The following is a 12,606-nucleotide window of genomic DNA, read 5'->3' as shown; positions in this document are numbered from 1 at the left end:
GGGGGGGGGGGGGGGGGGGGGGGGGGGGGGGGTTGAATAAGTATTTTTTCTTCTTCCCACGCCTTTTCGAATATGTAATGGCCATTGACAAGAGTTTAAAAAGTCTTCGGCTGTAACTATTATTAATTTATTTATTATTGTGTTATTCTAATCACTTTGATTTGTTTATTTCATTGCATTCTCTTGTTTCTTTTAACATATATTCAAAATAAACATAAAAAATTTGCTTTTCTTAGTTCAGTGAAAGAGAGAAACTTGAAATCATCTGTTTAATAAGGAAACTAGGTGTAAGAATATTTCCCTTGACATTCTGAGAGTATATTTTGTTTGTTTTTAATCAGACTAGAGCCGCACACCCACACCTGTGGAAATTTTTAATATATCACCCAACCCTATTATGAAATAGGAACAGTGAAATAGATCAATAATTTTGAAAACAAAATAAAAACTGTTTCAGATCCTGCGCTTTGTTTTGCGAATAACTAGAGATTAATTAAATTATCAAATGCCACTATCAGCCATTCTCTTAATATGTAACTACAGTGGACCAGTCAAGGATGACAATTCCTGACCAACAAAATTATAATAAATTTGATCCAGTCCAGGCGTACCTTTCTCAGCAATGACCTCTTGTTTGGTTCTTTGTGGAAGCGGCGCTTTTTCCAAGCTAACTCTTGCTACCGAAGCCGTCTCTTCACTTGTACATCCGGCAAGTGGGACTGTCTTAGTGTCTTCAGACAAAACTGCATCCAGTGCCCTCTGTGGGTCGAATCCACATTTTATGGCTGCCTGGGTCAGCACTGAGTCTGGCACTGCATCTCCCAGCACAGTCCGCATATGGTCCAGACAGGAATACAGCTTGGCTACAGAGCACAACACACACGTTAGACACACACTGTATTTGTGATTCAGAATACAAGAACAACAATAAATCAAGAAAATGAAAATAAAATCACTAATTTAACACGGTCTTTTGTCTGCAATTAGCACATTTTTCAAAGACAAAGATTAAAGGTAAGTCAGAAGCGCCGTCATTTGTCACTGGCTTCCCGTTGCATGGATTTCATTTTGTTACCTTGATCAAGAGGATCAAGGTTGTCGCTGATGGTAGGGGACAAGGGTACAACCTCATCTTCATATTCTTCCTCTAAAGGCTCCTCCTTTGGCACTTGCCTCTCTTGCCGTGAGTAGATGAACTGATTCGCTGTATAAACCAAAAAGATCTTGAGGTATCTGGTGTATAATTTATGTGGTCTTTTAATCAGATCAATCCTTTATTGAAAATTAAAATAAACTTTTTAAAAATTATTCATGTTTTGGAAGTAGCGATTGTTTTCTTTAACTGGAAAAAAAACAAGTTAAAGAAAATTCTTGTATATTAAAATTGTCTATTAATCAGCAAACATTCACACTTTCTGATATACCATTAACATTTACTGATACCAACCTGTTGCTGGTGATATACAGCAGTAGTCATCGTCCACAGACTGTCCATATATGTCATCATCGTCAAAGTCTAGAAAAAAATGTAACTGAGCTTCAAAAGGTTTGCCTTTCTCTGCTTTACACACACATTCAGGAGTAGAAATGCAGATGTAGTAAAGAGAAAGAGTCTTTTGTTAGAGCTGTCACTTTGCCTTGTCAGCAACTTTACAGAATGCATTACAAACTGTAACTTTATATTGGAAGCCAGGTAACTTTCTGTAACGTTACGTTAATTAAGTTAACTTTCTTACCATTAGATTTCACAAAATGGGAGGTTTAACAAGTGAATACGGTAATGGGATGTTAATAAACCATTCAACCATTCAACAATGAATTAAGAGTTTTGTGTCATTTCTTGCAAATAAAACGGCAAAGATAACAAGCTAGCTAACTTTACGTAGCTGTCATCTACTTTCGTTAACATAAACATTAACGTTACCTACATTAGTAGTTACAGACACATCACATAGATTTTTAAAATTATAACGTTAGCCGGAAGGTTTGGGTATGTACGTAGATACTTGTAGAATAGCGCATTTCATCTTGTGCCAGGTACCAAGTGACACGACAACAACGTTATCTTGCCAACTAGCTAGCGTTAGCCGCTAGAGCTAACGTTACAATCAACAATGAACTTTAGCTTAGCCGCTAACGAGTTTAGCGGGCCTGGCCGTGACGCTTAAACAGTTACCCGCGCGTAGTTAATGTTATCTACCTTCATCGTAGTTGTAACCTCGAACATTTCTATGCCGAGACATGTTGCTTATGTGTCTTCTCTCGGCCCCAGTGTAAATGTTTTTCGGCTCACAGGCTCTTGTGACATGTGTTACTGCCCTACTGCCCGGTTGCCATTGCTGCTTAGCTGCTGCTGCTGCTGCTGCTGCTGCGTGAGATTACAGCAGCAGGCAGGTCAGATTTGTTTCTGCAACTTCGGGAATAGTTTAACTAAAAAACAAGAGTGATTTTGCCGTGTTTGTGTCTCTTAATTGACGTTCAACAATCTAGTCACTTAAATAAATTTTAAAAACTTATTTTCACATACAATTTTTTTTATTTGACTGACGTGACTTCCTGTTGCAGTCTCTTTATTGTGGCCTGAGATCAGATTTCCCCAACAAGCTTCAGAATATGCGCCCTGTCTGACGGAGAGAAACTGACTTTCAATCAGTTGCTGTCTGCAGAGCTGATTATGAGCAGTTGAACGGATACAAGTTTATCGAAATAGGAGGGAAGTAAACTTCAAACAATTCCGTATAATTTTATAATAAATAATAAGGGGTCTTAGCAGGAAGAGATGTAAGATAAGTATAGAGAATGGAGATCTAATGATTATGTTCACTTGGATCTAAAAAAAAACACTACAGTTGTTTTTTTGGCTGGTTAACAGAAAAAGGAGTAAATTTGTAGCAAGTTTTTTCCTCCTAGGAGCAGGGAATGGTGTTTTAGAGAGAGAAGATGCGCAGGGACCAAAGGATATAGGCTACTAAACGACAGTACCCAACCACAGCCTGTTCACCCAGCTGCCAACTGGGAGGAGATATAGACCTTATAAGTTTCTCCTGCCGCACCACTAGACTGCTAGACACTTTACAACCTGTTGCAATGTGACAAATAAACCTATAATTATACCATCTACCTTCTTCACAGCATATTTGAACATCTTAAGACGACAATAGATGTTAACTTATGGGTGCTACAGCTTCATCACTTTCTGAAGGAAAACCATATAGGCTGGCAATAATTGCAAGAAAGAAAATAATTCCCTATTCAACCTGCCTTGTATGAAATGATGTATAAATATAAATTATGTTTTCACATTTTAACAATCTAATTTAACGTTTGGCCTTACATGAACCAACTGTTAAATAGGAATTTTTCTGTTTAAAACAACAGATTTGTGTTTACAAAGAAATTCTTTGAAAATGACACTGGCTGAAAACAAACATACAGTAAGTCTGTTGTTCACCTTCTGCAGCAGAGAACAAGTTCTATTAACCTTTTGTGTTCCAAAAAGCCTACACACACACAGAAAACACTGGTTATATTTCATTGTTTTGATAAAATTATTGCTAGGGACAATTCAGTAGTCGCTGGATACTGGAAAGGTACATATCCTTATCATCCCTGAACTAAAAGAACAGTGAAAGGGTTAAAGCTGTCATTAGTCCTTTTCTAGGAAAACCCAGTGACTCTTATGATGATGACGGAGATAATGACTATGGTGATGATATAGGTAGTGAATGCTCCTGCATATATCCAAACACTGTTGTGTTTTATGAGTGAGGAAACACTTGAAATTCATATCATGATATCTTATTAATGCGAAAGAGGAAGCACAATATCACAGATGAAAATGGCAAAGTGGTTAAGAGCTTTTTCCTCTCTGCGCAACCTAGAGAAAAATATTTCAGTGTAACAGGTCAAGAGCAGTGCACTTAAAGAACATGAGAGCATCTGCCTGCACAAAGTATACGTACTTTCAATCCCACCTATGATCTTGGGGTGTGAATGTCTAAACCATTTGTTGTCAAAGGTTATGCCCCATGGTTAGAGACAAACCCATCTGAGCCCACACTCACACAAGCACACGCACCCAATGAATGACATCATTTTTTCCTACTACCTTTGTACCACAAGAAACTTATAGCCTGTCTACCACAAAAGGGAAAAAATAAGATATTTTTTTACCCCTGTGAGTGCATGTTTGTGTGCACATGTTTATCTGTGACTTGGTCTTTGCATATCTATGTGCTTTATAGTCACACACAAATATATGTGCAGGTGTATGCATGTGTGGTTTTTGATTCATTATGTTGTCCTGATCTCATCTACGGTAGCCTGTGTGCCAATGAAAGAGAAGAAGAAGAAAATGTCAGACAATAATCTGATACCGGTGATGCAGGTGAAGAATACACTTGCACATCTGTATGGTGAAATGAAATATGAGGTTTGGCGTGTCTCCCCAATCTAAAAATAGAGCAGAATAAAGAAAGACGTCTGCTTAGGTAATTGTAAAGACCTTCTCACAATGAATGGTTCATATTGCAACTGGCAGTTTGACGAAGAGCAGCTTTAATTGGCAGAGGTTAGTAAGAACCGAAGGGGCATCATTCATATCGAGAGGGGATAATGAAGGAGTTTTTTATTTATTGTGCACAACGTTTTACCTTAGGTGAAGAGTGAGCGTATGTGTCCGCGCGTGCATGTGTCTCTAAGTGGGTGGAGGTTTCCCCTCTAAAATTCCACTTCCTGCATTTTGAAGTCTTAGTTGCACATCTTGTCAAAATAAACAACTGCACATGCACACATGGAACACATGCATACATACAAATAAACAAACACAAACACGCTCACTTTACAGGGTCACACAGGTGACAGTGAGAGAACTCTTCCTTTGCATCACTAAAATGTTTCTAGGACATTCAAAAAACCAACAGCAGAAAACAGCACCTGATATGTAATGGAAATGGAACATACTGCCTGAGTGAAATGTCGTGTATGAAACAGTAACAACATTAAAATTCAAATAGTGTATCCAGCTTTTCTCTTGTATTGGGCTTCTTTGACATAACCATTTACGGTTCAAAAAACACAGACATGGTGAACAAGACACAGCAAAAACTTTACTCTGAGTATTTAGTACAGTGTGATGCCAAATAAATGCTTGTTTGTTGTTTGTTGTTTTTGTTTGTGTGTGTTTGTTATTGTTTTTTAAATAGTCCTGTTGTCTTTACATATGCAAATTGGGAAGTGAATTAAATAGGCATTTGTGGTGCAACAAGGCTGAGGTGTGATTTTTCACACCTCTGCACAGGATCTGAACATTTGTTTCCTTTGAACGTCTTCTAAGCACTATCTGGTCAAATCTGATGTGGCCACAGAGTTCACGGAAATTCTGATCAATGAATCAGTGGCGGGGGGAGAGGGATTTATGAGAGAATTAATGTTGGGCTGATTAGAGGGATTTACACAGATGGATGGACAGATTGCTGGAAGAATGAGCGGATCAGTGGATGGGTGCTTTGTTTAAATGATGTAGACATTATATTATTTAATGGCTAATAAACTGCATAGTTTGCATCCATCATATTTCATCTGTAATTGAATTACAATCAGTTATTTAGGAGATGCACTAAATGGTTGTCAGCAAACGGATGGCTATGGTTTAGAATCAAGTGAAAGCAAAGGATTGCAAATCTGTCAAAAACAGCATGTAAATCTGAAAAAATTAATCCTGGTGTAATTGTAGAAGACAAAGTCTATGTACAAGTGGGTGAGGGGTGAAGTCGGTCACAAAAGTTGGCAGTGGGGATGAGGTAATGCTTTACATAATTTGCCAAGGGCACCAGGTATCATTGGAAGAGTTTTTCACAGGAACTCACCCCCCAGGGAAAATGCAAAACCTACACCCTTGGCAGTCTTTACCAGGTGGTGTGAGGTGCTTAAATTGGCAAACTGTGAAATTAAAAGGTAATACTTTTTTTAATTTTGATTCACTATTTACACACAGTATGTATTCATTAACATACTTACAAAAAGTAATGTTCCTGAATAATGATTGGTGGATTTCAATTACAATCACTATAATAATGTAGAAATCCTATGCATGCTAATATACATTTATTACCAATTTTAAGCAATTAGTCAACATGTAGGTTTATTTAACCACATAATCATACAGGATCTCTTTCACTACCTATTTGACTTGGGATCAGCCCTTCCCCAGTGCAGGCCTTAGACACACAGACAATTAACACTATACATGTTTGGCCTTCCCAACACTTGATTTTAAAGCCTCGTGGGATGATATCTCAAGCCCAGGGGCCATCATTAAAAATCATTCAAATGAACCAACCTGTGCACACAATGCTTTGCAAAGGGGCCAGCCATCACAATACCTGCCCTTAACCTGTCCAATCGTGCCCATGCAAATGTCCTCAGCTGAAGAGTAAATGGGAGTCAGGCTTCCTTCTCAAAGTACTATAGGAGAATTTGCATACCCCGGCTCCCTTCCTTCAATTTGGTTTCAGATAACAAAATATAATTTTTAATATTACCCTCGAGGGAAAAGACACAATGGGGGTGTGTGCAGAAAAAAGCTAAAGACACACACTTACAGATATACTTAACATACACACAAATCAGGCAAACGTAGACAGAATTACATTTAAATATTTGCTTATACTCTTTATGAAGAATGATTTGGGTTATTTCTTCTGGTTCTTTTACTGTGTTAATAAAGTTGTTAACACTTGTTATTTAATTATTTTGACCTGTATCTTTTTTACTGACCTACTTTTCTTTCTATGTGGGGCATCTTGCATTGGAATCTAGCACAATATAATTCAAATTTGATTTGAATAGATTAGAAGTAACACTTCCTTGAGGCAAAAGTGACTGGAACAATGCTTGTGTACAGGTGTGTATAGGATTTGATGCCTACAGGTGACTGCAACCAGGCAACCATGTGTTAGCCTAGTTTATTTGACAGGCCAGCAGTTAGATGTAGCCTAGTGGCACTAAATGTTAACAACAACATATTTTAATGACACAAATGTCTATCTTCTGAACCAAAAAATCCATTTTCATCACTGGATTGTATAAATAATAATGCACATAACAAGTTTTAAAAATATGTTTCATGCTGACCTTCATTTAACCCACTTCCAATCCTGTAAATCTTGACATTTCTCTCTGTCTTCACTTCAGTGAACCCTCTGCTGAAGCTGTTGAATAAAATAGTGAAATTTGCAGTTCATGACCATGTGTGTGTATAGCCTTTTATCAGGCCACTATTATGATGACTGGCCTGGGACAATAGGCTGGTCTGGGGTGATAGTAATTATAAGTGACCAGGACAATACGGTCGCGTATGGAGGAACTCATACAATGAGAGGACACATTTATACAAATAAAGCATTAACCCCCCTCCCTGCAATGAATGGGTGAGCGAGGACAGTGGAGCAGGGAGGATGAAGAACTCAACCAAAACAAAATAATCAAAATACATGGAGGCCTTAACAGATTAATGCATAAGTTATGCAATAGAGCTAAGTAAGGAGCATTATGCTATTCATCATTGAGAGAGAGTTGCTGAAAACAGGCTCAACTTGTTCCTAATTTAAATGTGGTTTATTTTGAACAAATGCAAAGACATCATCAGCAAGCTGCCGCTTAAGAAACTCAATAGGCAAGCTGAAAATATAAAGACAGTCATGAAGCAGTTGTCCTATGAGTCATGTGCAATACATTCCCACAAAATGTTTAAGTGCCACTGCATTTCTTTAACTTTCTTTATCTGGGCTAGCACAAAAGCTGAAAAAGATTAGACCAAGGTGTTGCATGTTTTATCACTGAGAAACATCTGTAGCTACTTGTAACCACGATTAACCCCAGCAGGCACTCCACAAACAGGTAGCCGAGCACAGAAAGCATTGCAACTTCACTTTCCTCGCACGCCAAAACCCATTCCGCAAGTGTTTACTTAGCCCAGACACATGAGTTTCCTTCTCCTTTTGACCAGAGGAGAAGTAACTCACGAAAATTGTTGACAAAAAGCGTGTAGCGCGGATGGCCAGGCAAAACGCGCCTTTGGCAAGTCTACAAGATGATGTGGTGCCTTCAAGAACGCTTCGAAATTTTGAACACATCTATGAGGCCATTTACCGTGTTTTGGACGTGTAGCTACAGTGTAACTATTGAGGCGCCAAATTTGTCCCACCAACACTCAATTTACCCATTTGTTTTTTCAGGGTATTTGTATTATCATCCAATTGTTATGGTGTGGATCTTGCTAAGCTTATAGGATGTTTCTTAGCAAATAAATTAAAGATTAAGATTAAGATACTTTAATATTTGTTTCTATTAACACATTAAATATTTCATTTAATTTTAATCGCTTTGGATATGAACCAAAACATGACTTTTCCAATGTTCGTTCAACCCGTAAATGGAAATCTTCGGACGGCTTTGAAGTGGTCTTTTGGGACATGCGCACTCGGCCGCACACGCTGTGGAGCGCCAAATTTACCGGGATGCGAAGGAGGGGAGGAGCGGTGGAGAGGCTGCTGCAGTTTAAATTAATGTCAACCTGCCTCCCCGACTGGAGAACAAACCCAGCGCAGATAGCGAAAGTACATGCTTAGCGCAACCTGTGAGCCGCTCTACAGATATTTACATGGCTCGGCGGCCAAGAAACAGGTAAGCTCAAACAGACAAATTACTCTTACATTCACTTTAACTTTCTTTTTTCCTCTAACTTACGTGCGTGTTATATCTTACGTAGTTAACGTTACTGTTTTCTTCTTACGCTGGGCATCGTTTCTGTCGGGAGAGCTGAGGGGTTTGGAGTGCATCTTGTTGACAGAGTTCGTTGGGTTTGTTTATTAGCGCTTAATTTTTAAGCTCTTTTTGTGTTTGTGAATCGTTTTGTTTTCTTGGCCGTTGAGTAGTGGTGTGGGTGTTTTCGCTCGCGCGCCCATGACAGGTGGCGGTGGTCATCTGGCATGTGCGCTCCTCGCGCTGCTGTCAGTGGTGGGAGCGAGAAAGGGTTTCTCTCTCTCTGTCTCTCTCTCTGTCTTACGCACGCACGCACGCACGCACACACACACACACACACACACACACACACACACACACACACACACACACTGTCTCTCTCTCTCTCACATAGATACACGCACGCATTAATAACATTAGGCGGGCGGACAGGCGCGTGCAGAAGACGGAGCGTGGACATTGGTTTTAACAGGAGACTATAATGGTTTTAACAGGAGACTATAATGAATACAAACTCAAACAATGCAGCACGGCTTCTATCTATCTATGTCTAAACCACGCACTCAGAGACTTGAATGTATTGCAACAAGCTATTTCATGTCCTAACATGAGTTTATGAAGGTTTTGATAATATTTAAACTGTAGGCTATTGCGCTCGGATTTTCCGGTGACCGTCACCCCAGCCAGCCACACAGACACATGTATTGTCATTTTCACGTTGTTGTCTTTTAACTTTCAGAGTGGATCTTATACTAGGCTACGGTTTAGCTTAAAGATCATTTTAAACACGCCTTGATGAAACTTGCGTGCTGATTGCCGCAGCATCTCTGAAAGCGAGGGGCGCTCACTGTTATTTTGGAAACTGCTCTTTCACGGCGTACTCTATGAGCCCCTGTCTCGAGGAGAGGCTGTATTTTTTTGTATTTCCCTTGTTTTGATATACGAATCGCCACAAATTGAAGCTTCACTCACTCTCACCAGCCTAGAATTTTGTACACTATGCTGATGGTCATCGATCGGGACCAGCTTTCTCTGAAATGCATCAGGCTGATTTTTTTATATTTAGCTTGCGTGACATCTTTGTTGCTCTAGTTTTACCACTTGTAGTTTCAGTGCGGGATATTAGTTTATGCTCATAGTTTTAGAGATAACCTGGAGAAAGTGCACCCAACGCAAAACCAGGGTGCTGTCTGAGATAAGATCAATGATCAGTATTTTCTTGATGCAGTTTTCAGTTGATTCATCATTCTCAGCATGAGTAGAGTATGTTGTATTAATTGTGTTTTGTTTGCTTCTTTGTGCAAGCAAATTCTGTGTCATTTCGTTTCTGAAAGTATGAGCATGTTTTGATTGTTAAACAAACTCCTATGTCACAGCATTTTATGTTGATTTACTTAAAACATAAAATGACTGCTCTAAATCCATTTCTATTAATCTGGTAGTCATGCATTTTGGACAAAAAAAAAGGAACTTAATCCACCATAAATATCTTCTTGTACAGGCGGGTGTGCACACTCACACACACAGCACACACACACCTCTCAGTGGGTTTCTGTTCACCTGTTGCTGTGTGACACCAAAGTACCCTACCAGCTTCCACGTTGTCCATGCTCAAGATTCTGATTGGTTAACCATCCACTTGGTGTAAGCATGTGTGTGGTGTGTGTGGTTTGTGTGTGTGTGTGTGTGTGTGTGTGTAGGCATGCATGCATGGCTGTGCTGTACAATGTCAATGCAGGCCTGAACATGCCAGGGTCACAAAAATCATGATCGCATGTGCCAATCCCAGTATCTGTGGAAACCAAAAACACTGGAACCTGTTCATCCATTCCCTCCCTCCCCCTTGCTGCCCCCTCCCTCTCTCTTTCTCTCTCTCTCTCTCTCTCTCTCTCTCTCGCTCTCTCTCGCTCTCTCTTTCTCTCTCTGTCTCTCCCCTTGTGGGTGTCTTGGCTAAAGGCCTGCACCCAAACCTTCAAGAATGACTGGTTCTGTCTGTGTTGACACTTGATGAGTTAAAGAGTGGGCTGAGTTCTTTATTCACTGTGTAAAGAGACGATTAGGGAGTAGTTTGGAAATAGACAGGTACTTATTGTGTTATTATTTAACTTCTATTATCTTTTACTATTCACACAGCCTCCACTTTAAATGTCTCTTTTTCTCCCTCTCTCCCTGTGTGTGTGTGTATGTATGCAGTGTTTACAGTAGTGAGGAGGATGAGGAGGAGACTGAGATGTATGAACATGATTATGATGGAACACTGGCCAAGGCAGGGAAACGACACCTCGGCAAAACACGCTGGACACGAGAAGAGGTACACATAGTCACCTATCTAAAAACCTAGAAACCTGTTGTTCGATACAAAATATTTGACACAGCTTACATGTTACACAGAAGTTGCCTAAGGCAAAATCACTTCCCCAGTAACTTGGGAACCTGTCTTTTTATTGTCTAGTCTAACCACATTCAATTATGTTCATTTTATATTGTCGGTGGTGGCATTCATTGCAGTGGCATATATATATATATATATATGTCTGACAATCTGCAAAATGTATTGTCTGTTTTCAGGATGAGAAGCTGAAGAAACTTGTCGAGCTTCATGGATCAGAAGACTGGAAACTCATTGCAAGCTTATTAACTGTAAGTAGTAGTGCGTACATACATGCACCAATGCATGCAGGCACACAGAAATAAACATAAGCAGCATTTGACAACATAGTGTTGTGGCAAAGTTGTGTTTCATTTCTGTTATTTCCGAATGAGTCTTAAGGTCCATCTATGTAACTTAGATCTGCTGATTTATATGCATGTAACCTCCCATAGTTACAGGATGATTACTAATCCCCTTGCTCTCTGGCCTACCAGAATCGTACAGATGTGCAGTGCCAGCACAGGTGGCAGAAGGTTCTCAACCCAGAACTCATCAAAGGGCCATGGACCAAAGAGGAGGACCAGAGGGTAAGAAAACAACCTTCTAGGACTTTAATGGAAACTTTAAAATGCACACAGGACATCATGGGTAACAGAAAATACTGGATATCAATGATGAAGCCACATTTGTCTTTGCATATATTATGTTAGAACCTTCACAGCAATGCTCTTTGATCAAATTAACTTCATGATGTCTACACAAAGATGTCTTAGAGAGCCATCAGTATTTACTTTTAACACTATTGGGTCTGGGCAGCATTTGGTAATTTGGATTTAGTAGATACTACTACTACTACTACTACTACTACTACTCCTCACAGGAAACAGGCAAAAAAAAACAAAACAACAATTACTTATGTTCCTGTGTGATTAAAGCAACTATTCTGTAGCAACTCCCTGGCTGCTGTTGCACATTTTTAGTTTCCCAAAAAGATACCGTTACTCAACAAGTAACATGCTTGGTCTCTTAAAACACGTGAAGTATTTATTTGGACTAGTCCAAAGGAGTTATATTTCCACCCAGATGCCACTGTAATGATTAGCAGAGTGGCTAACGTTCCTCTGGAAACTCCCTCACTGCTCACCACCAGGTGTTCTCAATCACCTCTACAAGTTGAAAGATAACAAAAGAAGGAAGGAGGGAGGAGAGGAGAGGAGAAGCACTCAATGACACAGTGCGTAAGATTCTGTGATGATTCTGAGTAACTAACAAGTTTTGTATTGTCATTTTCTCCCTTTTGTTGCCATATCATATCTATTCTATCCCTCGTATACCCTTGATCTTTTACCTTCTTTTTCTTACTCTGTACCCCTTTACTTCTCCCTCTCCTCCCTGTTATTGCTCATTCCTTCCTCTTTTCTCATGCCCCTCTACTACCATTTACTCCTCCCCCCCCCACACACACACAAACA

The 12,606-nt window shown here is 39.6% G+C and overlaps 2 protein-coding genes across 3 annotated transcripts in view; one reads left to right on the top strand and one right to left on the bottom strand.

Moving 5' to 3' along the window:
• hbs1l (HBS1-like translational GTPase) overlaps positions 1–2,481 on the bottom strand; it is a 21,254-nt gene extending 18,773 nt beyond the window's left edge. The window contains exons 1-4 of one of the 2 annotated variants that reach the window (XM_046060188.1): positions 2,201–2,481; positions 1,448–1,516; positions 1,076–1,204; positions 612–863 (exon numbers count right to left, since the gene is read on the bottom strand). In XM_046060188.1, the coding sequence (XP_045916144.1) occupies positions 612–863; positions 1,076–1,204; positions 1,448–1,516; positions 2,201–2,243 (493 nt within the window). In that variant the 5' untranslated portion in view covers positions 2,244–2,481. The remainder of the gene's footprint in view (positions 1–611; positions 864–1,075; positions 1,205–1,447; positions 1,517–2,200) is intronic. The other variant, XM_046060186.1, reaches the window with a different exon arrangement.
• A 6,092-nt stretch (positions 2,482–8,573) lies between these two features.
• The window catches only part of myb (v-myb avian myeloblastosis viral oncogene homolog), a gene marked incomplete at its 5' end in the record, with an annotated part of 7,756 nt that continues 3,723 nt past the window's right edge, over positions 8,574–12,606 (top strand). The window contains 4 exon segments of the mRNA XM_046061390.1: positions 8,574–8,685; positions 10,957–11,074; positions 11,332–11,403; positions 11,629–11,721. Coding sequence (XP_045917346.1) covers positions 8,574–8,685; positions 10,957–11,074; positions 11,332–11,403; positions 11,629–11,721 — 395 coding nt within the window.

This window comes from Micropterus dolomieu, linkage group LG10, assembly GCF_021292245.1.
Source record: "Micropterus dolomieu isolate WLL.071019.BEF.003 ecotype Adirondacks linkage group LG10, ASM2129224v1, whole genome shotgun sequence".
NCBI classification, from domain to species: Eukaryota; Metazoa; Chordata; class Actinopteri; order Centrarchiformes; family Centrarchidae; genus Micropterus; species Micropterus dolomieu.
This window is presented reverse-complemented; position numbering and strand designations above follow the sequence as displayed.